Source organism: Jaculus jaculus, chromosome 11 (assembly GCF_020740685.1).
Source record: "Jaculus jaculus isolate mJacJac1 chromosome 11, mJacJac1.mat.Y.cur, whole genome shotgun sequence".
Lineage (NCBI taxonomy): Eukaryota > Metazoa > Chordata > Mammalia > Rodentia > Dipodidae > Jaculus > Jaculus jaculus.
Window position 1 is genome coordinate 99,609,707 of NC_059112.1, and position 18,625 is coordinate 99,628,331.

Below are 18,625 nucleotides of genomic sequence, written 5' to 3' on the forward strand. Positions count from 1 at the left end.
ACAGGTAAAATTAGGCAGGCTTGGAGACTTGAGTAGACCCAGGCAGAAACTCTCCTTTACCATGACTCAATGCCCAATGGAGCTGGGCACTTAATTATGACTAGATTATATCACATTAAACAATGTTATTTTTTGTTGGCATTTCCTAAACACTATTTCACTGTATGGAGCTTTTACTTGTATAAAAAAAAATCTTTATTTATTTCTTATTTCAAGTAATTCCTTCACACTTTCTGATGTGAAGTTTGAGAGACATCTTCACTCACGGACACAAAGGGGTACTGAATGCTCGTGGAGGCACACACGTCGACACACGCTTATCTCCACACGCGCAACGTGGCTGAGCCCACACTTCACCCTGCTGTGTTCACACTGGCAAGAAGGACGAGGCCCCCCTTCAGCACACTCCCTATACACACTGACAGCACTTGGCATAATGACACTGCTGTTTATACTTCAGAAAGGATAGTAAACACCATATGTCATACAGTGAGGTCAACTTATAAAATGTTTCCTTGGACAAAGACTACTGGATTTATTTTACAGATTAAATTTAAGACAAAACAAACCCCAAACAATGTGCTTATGTAGCTTGACGCAGCTCGGGCTGACATACCGCCGCCCGCCCTCCCTGCTCACAAACTTCCAAGTACATGAAAGGAGACGGTGAAGGCAGCTGACTATCGCTCTAACGGCAGGCTGAATCCTTTAAGGTTTACTCTGCAATGTACCAACTATTCAGCAAGGGTGAATTCTGGGTTTTCCTCTGTATTTCTTACGTGTAACTTTACCTATGACAAAATCTTATCCCTGTTTTCCTAAGCTTGACGTATGACAGGCTTGGCCCCAACAAGCCTCCGTCAGTCACTGAGGTTAGGGCTGCCGGCCGTGGTAACCTTCTGATGTTACCCACACTATGTCCTCTGAAGACCCGAGTCCTGGTGACCACAGTGGACTGAGCCTCCCAAGTCCAGGTGGCTGGGTGGGAGGGTCGCTGCTGCTCTGGTGGCCACGCCGTCTCGTGCGCTGGATGTCAGGCCTGGCTGCCACAGAACCACAGGCAGAAGAGAGAGGACCTGGTGGGACCCCTGACATACAAAGCAGCACCTTGCTCTGCCAGGGGTAGAAACAGGAAGTCTGTCCCTCCCTCGCCCTTTTGAAGCATCGGGCTCAGGCGTCAGGGAGACCTGCAGTTTCTCAGAGCTGTGGTACTGCCAGTCATAACACTTGGGTTTCCAGCCGCCGGACTTCCTTGACCACGAGGTCAATGTTAATAATTGGGTTGAAGTATAGGGCCCAGTAAAACAAACAGTTGCAGACAAACTGAGGAATAAGTGGCCAGAACATGGCCACAAAAAGCCCTTGCGTTGACACTTTCCAAAAATGGCTCCACATCCTCTGGGGCACTGTCCTGAAAAGAGAAGAGTTGCTCAGGGAGGGGTCGGATGACCTGGGCCTTTCCCTCAGGCCTCACGGGGCCTGCTCCCCACGCTGCAGGACCCCAGCTGCCGGTGCCTGGGACACACCTCTGCAACCAGGCCATCTACCGTCTGGGTTTGATGCTTAAATAGTATTTCTCACACCAAGTCTGAGGAGTCTTGGTACAGAAGGATATTTTTCCAAGTCTGACAAATCCTTCAAAGCAGGGCTCTCTCCCTGTTTGGCATTTCTTTTTTTTTATTTTTTAATTTTTATTAACATTTTCCATGATTATAAAAAAAAAATATCCCATGGTAATTCCCTCCCTACCCCCCGACACTTTCCCCTTTGAAATTCCATTCTCCACCATTTGGTATTTCTTTCCCAGTCCTTGTTGCCCCAGCCATTGCCCACACTTAAAAGCACACTTACTTCAGCTCACTTCTTGACCAGATCCTCCAAAAAGAGAACAATTCCAGAACTGAGAGCAGCATGGCATTGACGATGAGGAACCGTGATGTCCAGTAGTGGACCTCCAGCCAGTCCCAGGCAAATTCAGCAATCAGTTGGTATGGAAGAAAGGAATATTTGATAAGGAATTCTCTCCACTGCCTCCAGGTGGGCTCCCTCGGGTCCTTGAAGAGAAACATGCAGGCCTCAGAACAACACAAGTGACTGCAACACAAGCTTACGTGTGCGGAAACACTCTGACCATGAAAATACAGTTTTTTTTGAGGTAGGGTCTTAAGATGCTGTAGCCCAGGCTGACCTGGAATTCACTCTGTAGTCTTAGGACGGCCTTAAAATCACAGCGATCCCCCTACCTCTGCCTCCTGAGTGCTGGGATTAAAGGTGTGCGCCACCATGGCCAGCTGTTGTTTATTTTTCGAGGCAGGGTCTCACTCTAGCCCAGGCTGACCTGGAATTCACTATACAGTCTCATGGCTATCCTCATACCTCTGCCTCCCGAGTGCTAGGATTAAAGGTGTGCGCCACCATGCCTGCCTGGCTTTTTTTGTTGTTGTTGTTCAGACAGGGTCTCAGCATGTAACCCAGGCTAGCTTTAACACTTACTCTTCCTGTCTCAACCCCCTAAGTATTAGGATTACAGGCAAAAGTCACCATGTGTGGATTAAAATAAAACCTTATTTTAAAAAATATTTTTATTTATTTATGAAGCAAGAATGAATTAATGAATATGGGCAGGTCGAGGGCATCTGCCGCCACAAACCAACCCCAGATGCATGCGCCCCTTTGTGCGTCTGGCTTTACTGAAGGATGGGGACTGGGAACTAAACTGGGGCCGGCAGGCTTTGCAAACAAGTGCCTTTAGCCTATAAGTGATATTCTCAGCCCTTAAAGTAAAACTTTAATTTATCAACCTTCCTTCTAATAATTCATCTTAAATTAGATAAATACTATCAAAAAGCCTGAGCTGAGATGTTTGTTATAGAATTTTGAAAGCGCAGAAGAATCGAAATAAACCTGAATTACGAATAACTGAGTTGAAATGAATATAAAATCACTATTACAAGGTACTTGCCTTTGAAGCCTAAGGACCCAGGTTTGATTCCCCAGCACCCACATAAAGTCAGCTGCACAAAGTGGCACAGGCATCTGGAGTTTGTTTGCAGTGGCTAGAGGCCCTGGTGTGCCCATTCTCTATCTACCCCTCTCTGTCTCAAATAAATAAATCAATGAATAAAACATTTTTTAAAAAAATCAGTACTCTGTTCCTGCATAGGTAAGTCAAACCACATCCAAAATTGCAACATCGCAGCTGTGGGAGAATAATAGTAGGGAAATTGAAGAACAAACATAAATAAATAAGTACTTTGGAACTACAATCTTTTGGGAATGTTTAATTTTTTTCTTTTAGATTTTTCTTTTCTTTCTTCTTCTTTTTTTTTTTTTTTTTCTGAGGTAGGGTCTTGCTCTAGTACAGGTTGACCTGGAATTCACTATGTAGTTTCAGGGTGGCCTTGAACTCACAGCGATCCCCCTACATCTGCCCCCCAAGTGCTGGGATTTAAAGGTGTGTGCCACCATGCCTGGTTTTCTTTTGGATTTTCCTGCCTCTGCCTTCTGAGTGCTGAAATTATAGGCACACACCACCACACATGGGTTGTTTTTTTTTTTTTTCTCCAAGGTAGGGTCTCACTGTGGTCTAGGCTGACCTGAAATTCACTATGTAGTCTCAGGGTGGCCTTGAACTCACCACGATCCTCCTACCTCTACCTCCCGAGTGCTGGGATTAAAGGCCTGCGCCACCACATCTGGCTTCTACATTTTTAATTATAAGTACTAGTGTGTGTGTGTGTGTGTGTGTGTGTGTGTGTGTGTGTGTGTGTATGTGTGTGTGTGTGTGTATGTGTGTATGTGTGTATGTATGTATGTATACACACACACACACACAGTTAAATAAGTACTAGTATATAAAAAAGTTAGATCATCTCGAGACCCTACCTTGAAACCTGCCCCCTCAAAAGAACAAGTTAGCTTGGACTGAAGAGATGGCTCAGTAATTAAAGATGTTTTCAAAGCCCTGATGGCCTAGATTTGATTCCCCAGTACCCATGTAAAGTCAGACGCACAAAGTGGCACATGTGTCTGGTATTCGTTTGCAATGGCAAGAAGCCTTGGCATGCCCATGCCCAGACTGACACACTTTCAGTCTCTCAAATACATATATAAAAAAATATTTTAAAGGTAACTTGATGGGGCTGGAAAGATGGATCAGTGGTTAAAGTGGTTTATTGCAAAGCCTGTTGGCCTGTGTTCAATTCTCCAGTCACCCACATAAAACCAATAGGCATTTGTTTACAACAGCAAAAGACTTCGGTATGTGTGTGTGCATGTGCACACACATACAAGTTAAACAGTATTTTCGGGATGGAGAAATGGCTTAATAATTAAGGTGTTCACCTGCAAGTCCTAACAACCCAGGTTCAATTCCCCAGTATCCACGTTAAGCCAGATGCACAAAGAAGTGCATGCCTCTGGAGTTTGTCTGCAGCAGTTGGTGTACCATTCTCTCTGTCTCTCTTCTCTCTCTGCTTGCAAATAAAAAAAAATACATAAATAAGAAAAATGAAAAGGACAAAAGAATATTTAAAAGAACTATCTGGTCTGGAGATGGCTTACCAGTTAAGGTGCTTGCCCGTGAAGCTGAAGGAGCCAGTTAAGGCCCCGGGTTAGATTCCCCAGGACCCATGTAAGTCAGATGCACAGGGTGACTCATACATCTGGAATTCCTTTGTAGTGGCTAGAGGCCTTGGGATGGGCATTCTCTCCCTCTCTCTCTCTGCCTCTCTCACTCTTTCAAACAAACAAACAAACATGGCAAAGGCAACACCTTACAATTAAAAAAAAATTGGCTAGGCGTGGTAGCACACTCCTTTAATCCCAGCACTTGGGTGGCAGAGGTAGGAGGATCGCCATGAGTTTAAGGCCACCCTGAGACTACATAGTGAATTCCAGGGCAGCCTGGGCTAGAGTGAAATTCTACCTCAAAAAAAAAAAAAAAACAAAAAAAAGTTGGTGAGCCAAGTATGGTGGTGCACACCTTTCATCCCAGCACTCAGTAGGCAGAGGTTGGAGGATCTCCATGAGTTTAAGGCCACCCTGAGACTACATAGTGAATTCCAGGGCAGCCTGGGCTAGAGTGAAATTCTACCTCAAAAAAAAAAAAAAAAACAAAAAAAAGTTGGTGAGCCAAGTATGGTGGTGCACACCTTTCATCCCAGCACTCAGTAGGCAGAGGTTGGAGGATCTCCATGAGTTTGAGGCTACCTTGAGACTACATAGTGAATTCCAGGTCAGCCTGGGCTACAATAAGACCCTACTTAGAAAAAACAAACCAACAAAAATATGTGAGCTGGAAAGACGGCTCAGCAGTTAAGGCACTGCCTGCAAAGCCAAAGGCCCCAGGTTCAATTCCTCAGTACCCATGAAAAGCCAGATGCGCAAAGTGGTGTATGCATCTGGAATTCATTTGCGGGAGCTAGAAGCCCTGGTGTGTCCCCTCTCTATCTCTCTCTTTCCTCTCTGCTTACAAATAAATAAAAAATAATTTAAAAAACTTTCAAGCCTTAGAGGGTCAGCCCAAAATGGGTTTCTAGGAATGGGAACGTCTTTCTTTTCTTTTGCAGGAAGGCTGCTTGCTGCTTGCTCTCTGATTCTGTATTGTGCTGACGGGGAGCAGACTCACTCTGCTCCAGGAGCTCTGCAGACCTACCAGAATCTTGGTAAGGATATCCTCCCCGGAGCTGTCTTCGTGCAGAGGGCAGATGGTGTGGATGAAGGGCAGGAAGGTGTCTGTATAGTCAAACAGGTACAGATAGAGCAGACCGAGTCTTGGGGAGCTCTTGAGGGCATACAGCAGGAACAGGGACCTGCCTGGGTTCACAGCCTGCAGAGGGCAAGGCAGACACAGAGATACGTTACAGCCATGGTGGCTGTCTCCTCTTCTGTGCTGTGATGGTGGCCCCATGCCTTTTGCCATTAGCCTTTCTTGTGGTGTATGGACTTAATAAATGAATGGCAAAAAAAAAAAAAAAGGCCAAGTAATCCACTTGTTGGCTGTGATGTGAAAAATTCCAACCTTTCTGTGCATGGTGGCACATACCTGTAATCCCAGAACTATGGAGGCTGAGGCAGGAGGATCAAAAACCCAAAGGTAGCCTGGGTGACATAGCATGTTTAAGGTCAGTTCTCATTACACAGCAGGACCCTGTTTCAAAAACCAAGAGGTAGGGATGTGGCTCAGAGGTAGCGTGCTTAGCATGCCCAAGTCCTGGACTTGCTATCTAACACGGATGGGGGTCCAACCTCTATCTATTGCGGGAAGGCTGAGAATCTTGCTCTTACGTCATGTTCAAAGAACATGACATTTTGGGTAAGCATCTTTACAAACTACATCACAAGTTTAATATAACCAATCTGAAGGTAGGGCCACTTTATAAAGATCATCAGAAGTGGAAAAGGCTTCTTGAATGAGATGGCCAGTGCTTGCATGGGGACAGTAGTAAAACCACTAAAGTCACAGCCTAGGCAAATTCCATGAGGTGTTTAATATGGAATGCATATTGTCATTGGAAAAGGAATATGAGAAAGTTTAGATCACATGTTACTTTTACATGAAAAAAGATCCGCAGATGTGTAGCAAGATAACCTAGGTAAAAACAGCCTCATGACCCTCAGGCCTGTGGTTGCTTCCCTAAGAGCACTTGGCTCTCAACCATCAACAGATATGTGCTGAAAGGGTAAGTGACGGGTGTTGAAGCGGCACGTAGAATAGTTCAGGAAAGAAATGAAGCAAAACCCAAGGTTAATCTGTGTTTGATTTCAGGAGAGATTATGGAAATTCCTTAACTTTTACTGTTTTTTTTTTTTGTTGTTGTTGTTGTTTGTTTTGTTTTTCAAGGTAGAGTCTCTCTCTAGCCCAGGGTGACCTGGAATTTACTATGTAATCTCAGGGGAACTCACTGGGATCCTCCTACCTCTGCCTCCCGAGTGCTGGGATTAAAGGCGTGTGCCACCACGCCCGGCTCTTAACTTTTACTTTTGTAAATACTACACATTTGATTACAATGAATGCCCATTTCTATTTTGTCTTTATGTTTTCCTAAAAATATCTATATATCTATATCTAAATATTTGCAAGCAGAGAAAGACAGAGACAGACAGAGAAAAGAATGGGTATGCCATGGCCTGTAGCTGTTGTAAACAAACTCCAGATGCATGCCCCATTTTGTGCATCTGGATTTACGTGGGTACTGGGGAACTGAACCTGGGTCATTAGGGTTTTCAGGCAAGTATCTTAACCACTGACCCAGCACTCTAGTTCCTATCTTTATGGTTTAGCTGGCTTCAAACTCATTAATCCTCCTGCTCCAGCTACCTGAGTGTTGGCATTACAGGTACGACCTACCATACTTGGCTCCTGTTTAGTTTTTAGTTGATCATAAGAGTAATTTTAGGGCTGGAGAGATGGCTTAGCAGTTAAGGCACTTGCCTATAAATATAAAGCCTAATGACCATAGTTTGATTCCCCAGTAACCATGTAAAAGCCAAATGCACAAAGTGGCACATGTACCTAGAGTTTGTTTGCAGTGTCTGAGGCCCTAGTGCATTCATTCTCTTTGTCTGTCTCTCTTCTCGCTTTCTCTCCGCTTACAAATAAAAAAATATTTTTTTAAAAGTAATTTTAGAGCCGGGCGTGGTAGAGCAGGCCTTAAATCCCAGCACTTGGGAGGCAGGATAGGAGGATTGCTATGAGTTCAAGGCCACCCTGAGACTATATAGTAAATTCAAGGTCAGTCTCGAATACAGTGAGATTCTACCTCAAAAAAACAAAACAACAATACAACAAAAAAAGTAATTTTAGGGAGCTGGAAAGATGACACAGTGATTAAGGGTCTTCCATGCAAAGCCTAACAACCTGAGTTTGATTCCCCAAGACTCATGGAAAGTGAGATATGCACAGTGGCACACGCATCTGGAATTCGTTTGCAGTGGTTGTGGGACCTGGCCCGGCCCATTCTCAATTTCTATTTCTTGCCTCTCTCCTTTCTCTCTCTCTCTGCTTGTAAATAAACAACAGCTTAAAAAAAGTAATCTTAGAAATGATTCAACTTGAATACTTGGTATACATCTGTAATCCTAATGCTTGGGAGGTTACAGTAGGAGAATTTCCTTGAGTTCAAGGCCAGCATTGGCTACAATGACTGACTATCTCATATAACATAAAACTGCAACTGAGGAGATAGCTCAGTGAGTCTTACAGTGCTTGCTGTGCAAGTGTGTGGCTCATATTCATTGGAGAAAAGACAGCTTCTTTAACAAATGGTGCTGGAAAAACTGGGTATCTCTATGTAAAAGAATGAAAATAGATCCTTTTCTCTCTCCATGCACAAGAATCAAGTCCAAATGAATCAAATACCTAAAACTCTGAAACTGCTAGAGGAAAAAGTACGAGAAAATAAAACTTCAACATATTGACCTACGCAACTTTCTAAACATAACCCCAATTGCTCAGGAAGTAAGACCACTAATCAACCACTGGACCTTGTGAAGTTAAAAGGCTTTGTACCTGTGCGTTGGTGGCACACACCTTTAATCCCAGCACTTGGGAGGCAGAGGTAGGTGAATTGGCATGAGGTGGAGGCCACCATGAAGCTACATAGTGAATTCTAGGTCACCCTGAGCTAGAGTGAGACCCTACCTCGAAAAATAAATGAATGAATGAATAAATAAATAAATAAAAGCTTTTGTACAGTCATGTGTGGTGGCATATGCCTTTAATCTCAGCACTCAAGAAGCAGAGGTAGGAGGATCCCTGTAAGTTTGAGGCCAGCATGGGCTAGAGAACCTACTTAGGAAAAAAAAAAAAAAAACCCGTAAAGTTCTTATACAGCAAAGGACACTATGAATACAGCAGAGAGGCTCTACAGAATGGGAGAAAATCTTTGCCAGCTATACATCTGAGAGGATTAATATCCATGATATACAAAGAATTCAAAAAACTGAATGATAGATGGGCATGATGGTGCACAACTTTAATCCCAGCACTCGGGAGGCAGAGATAGGAGGATCACTGTGAGTTCGAGACCACCCTGAGACTACATAGTGAATTCCAGGTCAGCCTGGGCTACAGCAAAACCCTACCTTGAAAAACCGGAAAAAAAAATAAAAGAAAAAATTCAGATGGCCTACAAACAAACATCTAAAAATATGTTCTATATCCTTAGCCATTGGGGAAATGCAAATTAAGACTATTTTGAAATTCTACCTCATGCCTGCCAGAATGGCTATCAAGAAAACAATTGATGCACAGAGACAGTGCAATGCACAACCCATGCTCCCTAATGAGGAGGGTCCCTACAGAGGGAGGACAGGCAAGAGGGTAATGATGTTACCAACATGACTGTACACACTGTGTATATAACTAATAAAAAAAAAGAAAACGAATGACTATAAATGCTGGTGAGGATGTGGAAAAAGAGGAACCTTTCTACACAGTTGGTGGGAATATAAACTGGTATAGCTATTGTGGAAACCAGTGGGGAGGTTCTTGAGACAGCTAAAAATAGATTTATCATATGACCCAACTATACCAACCCATGGCATATATCCTAAGGACTCTACTTACTACCTTAGAGATACTTGCTCATCCATGTTTATTGCTGCTCTATTCACAATAGCTAGGAAATGGAACTAGCCTAGATGTCCCTTAGCTGATGAATGGATAATAAAGATGTGGTATATTTATACAATGTAGTTCCATTCAGTAGCAAAATAAAATGAAGTTTGCAGGGAAATGGACAGATCTGGAAAGGATTATACTAAGTGAGGCAACCCAGGTCCACAAAGCCAAACACTGCATGCTCTCTCATATGTAGATCCTAGCTACAAATGTTTAGACTTGTGTATGAGTTGGTATAAAAATCAGTAGCAGAGGCCAGTAAGTTAGAAAGGGTTCTAAGAGAGGGAGGAGAGGGGAGGCCTTAAGAAGAAGGTATTGTATATATGTAAGTAGATGAACAGATTACTGGGGGTGCAATGGACTAAGTGAGGTCAGGGGAAGGGATTGAGTAAAGGAAGTGTGGTAAGAAGGTTAATAAAAGTTTAAGATGTTATAAATAAGCCATATGGAAACCTACTTCTTTGGATAATGGCACACCCAGAAGCCATAGATTATTATTATAAGATTTCAGTGCCAGGGATGGGATACCTTCCAGTGAGTTGTTAGCCAGGGAGGTTCCTGATGCCCCCAAAAACATTACAGGCCATTGTCAAGGTTCTTGCATCCCACCCTTTGAAGTCAAAGGACCTAGGCTCAATTCCCCAGTACCCACGTAAACCAGATGCACAAGGTGGTGCATGTATCTGTAGTTTGTAGTGGCTGGAGGCTCTGGCACATCCATTTTCTCTATCTGCCTCTTTCTCTCATAAATAAACAAATAAATAAATAATTTATTATTAATAAAAGAAATGTTTTTGTGTATCAGATTTAGGACTGAAGAATGTTCTGTAATGAAGGGCTTTGGTACCAGCCAGAAGACTCAAGAATGCCCACAGCAGCCGGGTGTGGTGGTGCCAACCTTTAATCCCAGTACTCGGTAGGCAGAGGCAGGAGTTCAAGGCCACCCTGAGACTACATAGTGAATTCCAGGTCAGCCTGGACTAGAGTGAGACTCTACCTTGAAAAACCAAAGTGAAAAAAAGAATGCCCATAGCCAACACCACTTGTAATAGCAAAGATGAAGTGTTCATCAACAGGAAAAGGCATAAAATGTCACATACATCTCCAATAGAACACTGTACAAGAGTAAACAAGTGACTGAAGTCCCACAGAGAAAAGCTACCTGCTGAGCACACTCTGTTCCTGCCTATTATGTAAAGGTGAAATCCTGCTAGACCATACTCCCACTTCTGAGGCCATCATCCATAAGTTAGGTTAGGCCCAGGGGATGCGAAGCATCCACAACTATAGCTTGGACACCTCTAGCGAGTGAGGGGAACCTAGGGCTGCAGTTGTGTCTGTGTTTTCTTACTAAGTCAGGCAGTGAGCATGCAGATGTCCTCTACAGGGTTCTTCAGTTACAAAAGCAAAGAGTTCACCTTATATTCCCAGAGGTTCTGAGGAGGCTTCACGCCCAGAGCTTTGACGCGCTCCAGCTCCGTGAGGATGACTCTTCTGTGGCTGCTGTTTTCTATGGTATATGGTGCCCTGGAAAATTCTTCTTCGGTTAAAGTTAAAAGCAATCTGTGGGGGACAGGCATAAAAAATTTGAGACTGGGCTGGAGGGATGGATGGCTCAGCATTTGAGTTATCCTGCAAAGCCAAAGGACCCAGGTTCAATTCCCCAGGACCCACGTAAGCCAGATGCACAAGGTGACACATGTGTCTGGAGTTCGTTTGCATTGGCTAGAGGCCCTGGCATGCCCATTCTCTCTCTCTGTCTCTCTCTAATACATGAATACAAATAAATAGAATTTAAAAAAAAGAAATTTGAGATTATTCACTGGGGGTCTATTTTCACACTGAGTTCTACCTTAACCCATGCCAACACTTTAGGCTTGAGGTAAGTGTGACATTAACATATCTAGTAGTAGTAGTAATGACAGCAAATAATGGAAAGTTTAGTCCTTGCTGGTACATAGTGCCAAACAGTGTCATCAACCATCATTGATCCATTTAACTCTGCAGAGTGAGTGGCACTGTGTCCCTTTTATGTATCAGAAAACTGGACTGGAAGTAAAATGACCTGCCCAGGCACACAAATGTTCAGACTCCAAGTCTCTCCTATTTTTCTACTTTTAAAAGTGTATATGTAGGGCTGAAGAGATGGCTCAGCAGTTAAGGCACTTGCTTGCAAAGCCTGACAGTCTGGGTACTATTTCCCAGTACCCAGATATAAAGTCACAGGCAGAAAGTGGTGCATGTGTCTGAGTTCATTTGCAGTGGCAGGAGGTCCTGGTGCAACCATTCTCTCTCCTACTCTCCCTGCAAATAAAAATTTTGAAAATGTAGATGTTTACCTATGTTATATAGGAAAAAAAATCAGAGGGCAATCCAATAAAATATGAAACTGAGAGTGGTGGTTTTGTTGGGTGTGGTGGTGTATGCCTTTAATTCAAACACTCAGAAGGCAGAGGTAGGAGGATTGCTGTGACTACAGAATGAGTTTCAGGTCAGCCTAACTAGAGTGAGATCTACCTAAAAAAAAAAAAAGAGTTGGAAAGAAGAAAGAATTCAGCTGGGTGTGGTGACACATACCTTTAATCCCAGCATTCTGGAGGCAGAAGTAGGAGGATTGCCATGAGTTTGAGGCCACCCGGAGACTACATAGTGAATTCCACATCAGCCTGGGCTACAGCAAGACCCTACCTTGAAAAACCAAAAAAAAAAAAAAAAAAAAAAAAAAAAGAATTCAGTGAAGGGGAGTTGGGAGGGAATGATGATGATGATCATGGTATATTATTCATATACATGGAAGTTGTCAATAAATAAAAAATAATTTAGCAGCAAAAAATACTGAAGTTTGGTACACTCCATTCAACACACCACTTAGGAAACTGAGGCAGGAGGACTAAAAATTCAAGACTAGCCAGGTGTTACCACATACCTTTAATCCCAGTACTCAGGAGGCAGAGGTAGGAGGATTGCTGTGAGTTCGAGGCCACCCTGAGATTACATACTGAATTCCAGGTCAGCCTGGGCTAGAGTTACACCCTACCACGAAAAACCAGGAAAAAAAAATTCAAGACTACATCATGAAACTGGCTCTAGAAAAATTCTTATTTGAAGTTGGGCATGGTGGCACATGCCTTCAATCCCAGCACTCAGGAGGCAGAGGTAAGAGGATCATATGAGTTCGAGGCCAGCCTGGGGCTAGAGTGAGTTCCAGGTTAGCCTGGGCTAGAGTGAGACCCTACCTTGGCATGGGGGGAGGGAAGAGAAAAGAAATATTGAATTATCCTATGACCTAGCCATTCCACTCTAAGAGCATGTCTGAAATACATACATACATATATATATATCTCCACACAATGCCTGTATATGAATAATCATGGCTACATTAAAATCAACCCAAAATGTCCATCATCTGAAGAATGGAAAAGAGAATGGAGCATTTTTCCACCTCAGAAAGGAATGAAGCACTGATACAAGATGTGTCCTGTGTGGTCCTTGGAAGTACTATGCTGAGTGCAAAAGCTCGATGGAGCATTATGTACTCTATGATGCTAGTCATATACATTGCATTTCCAGAATAGGAAAGTCTGTTTTGAAGAAAGGAAGATGAATGGTGTTTGCCAGGGTGAAGGGAAGTAAAAACTGACTAGTCAAAGTTAAGAATTCTTTTGTTACCTGAGGAGATAAATTACCCAGTACACTTCACCTCGGCCCCAGCTGAAATCACAGAGGATTTAGGGAAATGAGCAAGAGTGCAGCTTTCTTAGTGATCTGATATTAACACAAAGGTGAAGGAGATAAGGCACTGAGGATACTCAACACCTACCAAACTAGAGACCCAGAGGCTCCTAAGAGCCCATCACTGAAGTAGACTTAAAATGCTCCCAGCATGGCTCAGGGAATTTTGTGGAAGAGGTGGTAAAAAGAATGTTGGAGCAACAAGTTGGGACATTTTGCACAGAGACATTGCCTCTCCCCCTACATATCCCATGGGGTTGACCTGCATTCCCCAATGAGAGTCTCTTCAGAAAAGGGGCAGGGAAGAGGGAAAGGATGGTACCAACATGTGTTGTTTACATACTAAAGATGTCCATATCTAATAAAAATAAATTTAAAAAAGAGAATTCTCTTGTTAGGCTCAAGAAATTGTTCTCGAGGTAGGCTCCATGGCAATGGTTCACACAGCTGTAAATACATGAAAAACCAATGTCTCTACATTTTACTTCGAGGAATTTATGGCAGATGTAACACATCTCAATAAGACCGTCTACAAAAATGTCCATGGAGTGCCAGAAGATTTTCTCCTCACCTTCCATTTACTCGTTCAGATAAAAATCTGTCTCTGTACAGAGAGGCCCAAGGGCCCAGCTGCTCCAGCCACAGGACAACTTCTTCCGCTGTCCATTTGGCCACAGCCTTGTGGACCAGGAGGTCATGCTCAGATTCCCTGCTGCTCCAGTGATACACAAGCAGGACCACCTGGGATGAGAGACAGGGATCACAAGACAGACACAGGAAGGCCAGAGGTTCAAAGTATGTGGATGTGGGGCAGGGCAACGTAAGGGCTGGGCATGAAAAGAATGATGCCAAGTGCATACATGGAGTGGGAAATACCACTGCCACAGAGAACTAGGGACACAGCTGTCTTCAGGTTTATCCCTACTGATGGCCAGTCATGGAGACGGACAGAGATCTGGAAGGCCTGGGAGCAGGCGCATCCCTAACCACACCAACTCAGCTTTTGTACTAGAAAAACATTACGGTTTTTGCTGGGTGTGGTGGTGCACGCCTTTAATCTCAGCACTCGGGAGGCAGAGGTACGTGGATTGTTCATGAGTATGAGGCCACCCTGAGACTACATAGTAAATTCTAGGTCATCCTGGGCTAGAGTGGACCCTACCTCAAAAAAATCCCCAAAAAACCAAAACCAAAAAACATTATGGTTTTCAAAGCATTGGACTGAACAAAGGTCACTCAGTGAAGTGTGTGCCTCCAAGGTTCTATTATCAAGGCAGAGGTGATGGCAAGGTCCAGTCTTCTTCTTTTCTCAGCTCTACAATGGGGACAGTGGTGCCTGGTACTCAGGTTAAGATCAAGACAATTACTAGGCAACGACTTATGCGTGGTCTGAGTTAGCACCATACAGAACTGCCATGTGGGTAATGAGTGGCACATGGCCATGCCATCCACTGTGGTATCAGCACAAATGACTGCGGTGGGAGCTGGGGCTGGGTTCAGATACAGAGATATAGAGCCATACTTACTGCTACACCCGTTAAAGCTGTGAGTACCCCAGAGAAGAATCCCCCTCCTCTCTGCTGGTTCGCTCGGCCTGTGTTGGGTGCTAATGGACCATGATCATTCCCATATTTTTGAAAGGCTGCAAGGCATTGACCTATGTCATTGTTCTGCTGAATATCTTCAATTCTCACTCTAATGGCATCAGGAAATAATTTTTCAATGGCATCCCTATGGAGAAAAGAGAATCACAGGACAGATGTTTGACTTAATATAATGTTTAGAGTTCCAATCCTACCAATAATATTACATAATACACACAAGTGCTTAGGAGAATGGGAAAAAATACTTGGTACAGCCGGACATGGTGGTGCACACCTTTAATCCCAGAACTAGGGAGGCAAAAGTAGGAGGATCACCACGAGTTCAAGGCCACCCTGAGGCTATATACTGAATTCCAGATCAGCCTGAGTTAGAGTGAAATCCTACCTTGAAAAACAGAAACTTGCTATAGCTGTGCTTTGGTAAAAGCAAACATTTAGAAACCTACATGTCCACTGTTAAGGAAACAGCTAAATGAAATATGTTCCTTTTAAAAATAATTTTACTGGGCTTAGCTGTTAAGGAACCTGCCTGCAAAGCCAAAGGACCCTGGTTCAATTCCCCAGGACCTACATAAGCCAGATGCACAAGGGGAGGCACACGTCTGGAGTTCATTTGCAGTGGCTGGAGGCTCTGGCGCACCCATTCTCTCTTATAATTTCTGTTTGAGGGCTATGTTTGTATAGAATATATGGAGTGTGTATGGGCACACTTGTGTGTCCTGTGCACATGCATTAGAGGCAGGGATGCTCTTCTGCCTTATTTCCTGAAACAAAGTCTCTTGCTGAACCCAGAGCTACTTTTTTTTTTTTTTTTTTTTTTTTTTTGTGAGACTGGCTGGCCAATGAGCCCCAGGGATTCCACTGTTTTCGCCTCTCAGCATTAGGTGTAGACACGTGTAGCCATACCTGGTCTTTTATGTGGGTGCTAGGGAGTGAACTCAGGTCCTCATGCTTATAAACACTCTTACTCACTGAGCCATCTTCCCAGCCTATGAAGTAGGGTGTATTCTTATCGTAGAATACTATTTTCACAAATGCCTTTAGGGTCACTAAGTGTCAAGATGGGTACACTTAAAGCATATATAATGTTGGAAAAAAGTACAATGCAGAGCCACACAGACCACTGATGTGAGAAAATATTTGCATTTTTTGTCAGCACAAACATGCTCAAAAGTACTATTTTATTTTCTGGAGGCTGGGGAGAGGGCTCAGTACTCCATAGTCCCAAACCTTAGGATCATGTAAGAAGGTAGACTCAAAATCAGTGGGTTGTCTGACAGCCACAGATTTATGTTGTTCCTTTTAGAATAAATGACAATCAGGGCTGGAGAGATGGCTTAGCGGTTAAGCGCTTGCCTGTGAAGCCTAAGGACCCCGGTTCGAGGCTCGGTGCCCCAGGTCCCACGTTAGCCAGATGCACAAGGGGGCGCACGTGTCTGGAGTTCGTTTGCAGAGGCTGGAAGCCCTGGCGCGCCCATTCTCTCTCTCTCCCTCTATCTGTCTTTCTCTCTGTGTCTGTCGCTCTCAAATAAATACATAAATAATTTAAAAAAAAAGAATAAATGACAATCAGCTGGGCAGGGTGGCACATACCTGTAGTGACAGAGTTTAGTAGGTTGAGGCAGCAGAATCACCCTGAGTTTGATGCCAGTCTAGGCTACACAGTGAAACTGTCTTAAAAAGAAAAAAAAAAAAAAAAAACACAGGTGGTGAGTGGAGAGAGGGTCATGGGAGAGAATATGAGCAAAGCATATGATGTACATGTATGAAAACTTCATGACAAGGGTCGGGTGGGGTGGCTCAGTGGGCAGACAATGGGATATAAGCATGAGGACTAGAATTTGGATGCCTACAACTGGGTAAATGCCAGCTGGGTGTGGTGGCCCCCAGTAATTCCAGTGTGCTTGACAGGCATCCCCAGAGCCGAGCAAGCTATCTGGAGCTCAGTGAGCTCAAGTGAGAAAGCCTCCCTCCATGAAATAGAGTAAGGAAGACACTGACATGAAGCTCTGGCCTCTACCCCAACACACAGACCCACTCATATGTACATAAAGAAAATGTCACAGCCAGTTGTGGTGGGTGCCTCATGCCAGTAGAAAATTGCTGAAGAGGCAGAGGCAGAGGCAGGCAGTTCAGGAGTTCCAGGCCAGTCTGAGCTACACGTTAAAAAAAAAAGAAAGAAAAAAAAGCCAGGCGCAGTGGTGCACGTCTTTAATCTCAGCACTCGGGAGGCAGAGGTAGGAGAATCACCTTGAGTTTGAGGCCACCCTGAGAATAGAGTGAATTCCAGGTCAACCTGGGCTACAGGGAGACCCTACCTCAAAAAACCTAAACAAAGAAAAGAAGAAAAATGTGACAATGAAATTCACCATTTTGTATAATGAATATATATTTTTCAAAAGAAAAAATAAATGACTAACAAAATGGCAAACTGAAGTCATGTGTGAGGAAGGGACCTGGACTTTAGGTTCTGAGCTCCCATCCATACAGAGGCAACAGGAGCACCATGGGTCAGCTTTGAGCCTGCCTTGCCACTTTTCCAGACACAGACGTGCCATAAAGAGAAACCACACTGCACAGCCATGAGTGCTGCCAATAGGACCCAGCATTACCTGAGGAGAATGTTGACTTTGGGGAAGCCTTCCCATTTTTCCCTGCATTCCGGACACTCTGTTTTCTTTGAAGACACCCACCATAACGCCAGGCAGTGCCGGCAGAAGCTGTGCCCACAGTTCAAGGTGGTAGGGTTAACCAGGATGTCACAGCAGCAATGGCAAGAAAATTCACTGACGGAAATCTGACGGCTGGAGCTGCTGACAGGGTCATCCTCTGGGCTGGTCGTGCTCAGATCATTCTTTTGAGGTTCCTCCATCTCAGCAAGCACTGGGATCCGCAGAACCTTTCAGACTCAGGGGTCTGTGATGAAACATCATAATACCTGGGAGAAAACACAATGGAATAAACAGTTGTTGATGACTGGACTCTACTAAAGTTCTATTTAAAAAATTAAAAAAAATATATTTTTATTTTTATTTATATTTGAGCGTGTGCGCGTGTGCACGAGGGGGGGGGGGAGAATGGGTGTGCCAGGGCCTCCAGCCACTGCAAATGAACTCCAGACACATGCACCCCCTTGTGCATCTGGCTAATGTGGGTCCTGGGGAATCAAGCCTCGAACCAGGGTCCTTAGATTTCACAGGCAAGCGCCTAACCGCTAAGCCATCTCTCCAGCCCTAAAGTTCTTACTTTTTAAAAAAATGTTTATTTTTAATTTTTTTCAGCTATTTGCAAGCAGAGAGAGAGAGATATAGACAGAATGAGTATGCCAGGGCCTCCAGCCACCTCAAATGAACTCCAGATGCATGTGCTACTCTATGATCCCGCTTTACACTTTACATGGGTACTGGGCAATCAAACCCAGGCCAGCAGGCTTTTTAGCAAGCATCTTAACCACTGAGCCATCTCTCCAGCTGTCTCTTTTCTTCCTTCTGTCCATTTTTTTTTTTTTTGTTTTTGAGTTAGGGTCTCACTCTAGCCCAGGTGGACCTGGAATTCACTATGTAGTCTCAGGGGGGCCTTGAACTCAGTGATCCTACTACCTAGGCCTGCCAAGTGCTAGGATTAAAGGTGTGAACCACCATGCCCAGCTTCCAGCCCCATTTTA

The 18,625-nt window shown here is 44.0% G+C and overlaps 1 protein-coding gene across 2 annotated transcripts in view; it reads right to left on the reverse strand.

Annotated features, from left to right (window-relative positions):
- Positions 1-434: 434 nt before the first annotated feature.
- Positions 435-18,625, reverse strand: part of Bfar (bifunctional apoptosis regulator) — a 35,411-nt gene continuing 17,220 nt past the window's right edge. The window contains exons 2-8 of one of the 2 annotated variants that reach the window (XM_045161827.1): positions 17,655-17,899; positions 14,884-15,088; positions 13,929-14,098; positions 11,044-11,188; positions 5,657-5,830; positions 1,852-2,054; positions 435-1,411 (exon numbers count right to left, since the gene is read on the reverse strand). In XM_045161827.1, coding sequence (XP_045017762.1) covers positions 1,219-1,411; positions 1,852-2,054; positions 5,657-5,830; positions 11,044-11,188; positions 13,929-14,098; positions 14,884-15,088; positions 17,655-17,833 — 1,269 coding nt within the window. In that variant the 5' untranslated portion in view covers positions 17,834-17,899 and the 3' untranslated portion in view covers positions 435-1,218. Of the gene's footprint in view, positions 1,412-1,851; positions 2,055-5,656; positions 5,831-11,043; positions 11,189-13,928; positions 14,099-14,883; positions 15,089-17,573; positions 17,900-18,625 lie in introns of both variants that reach the window. The other variant, XM_004652278.2, reaches the window with a different exon arrangement.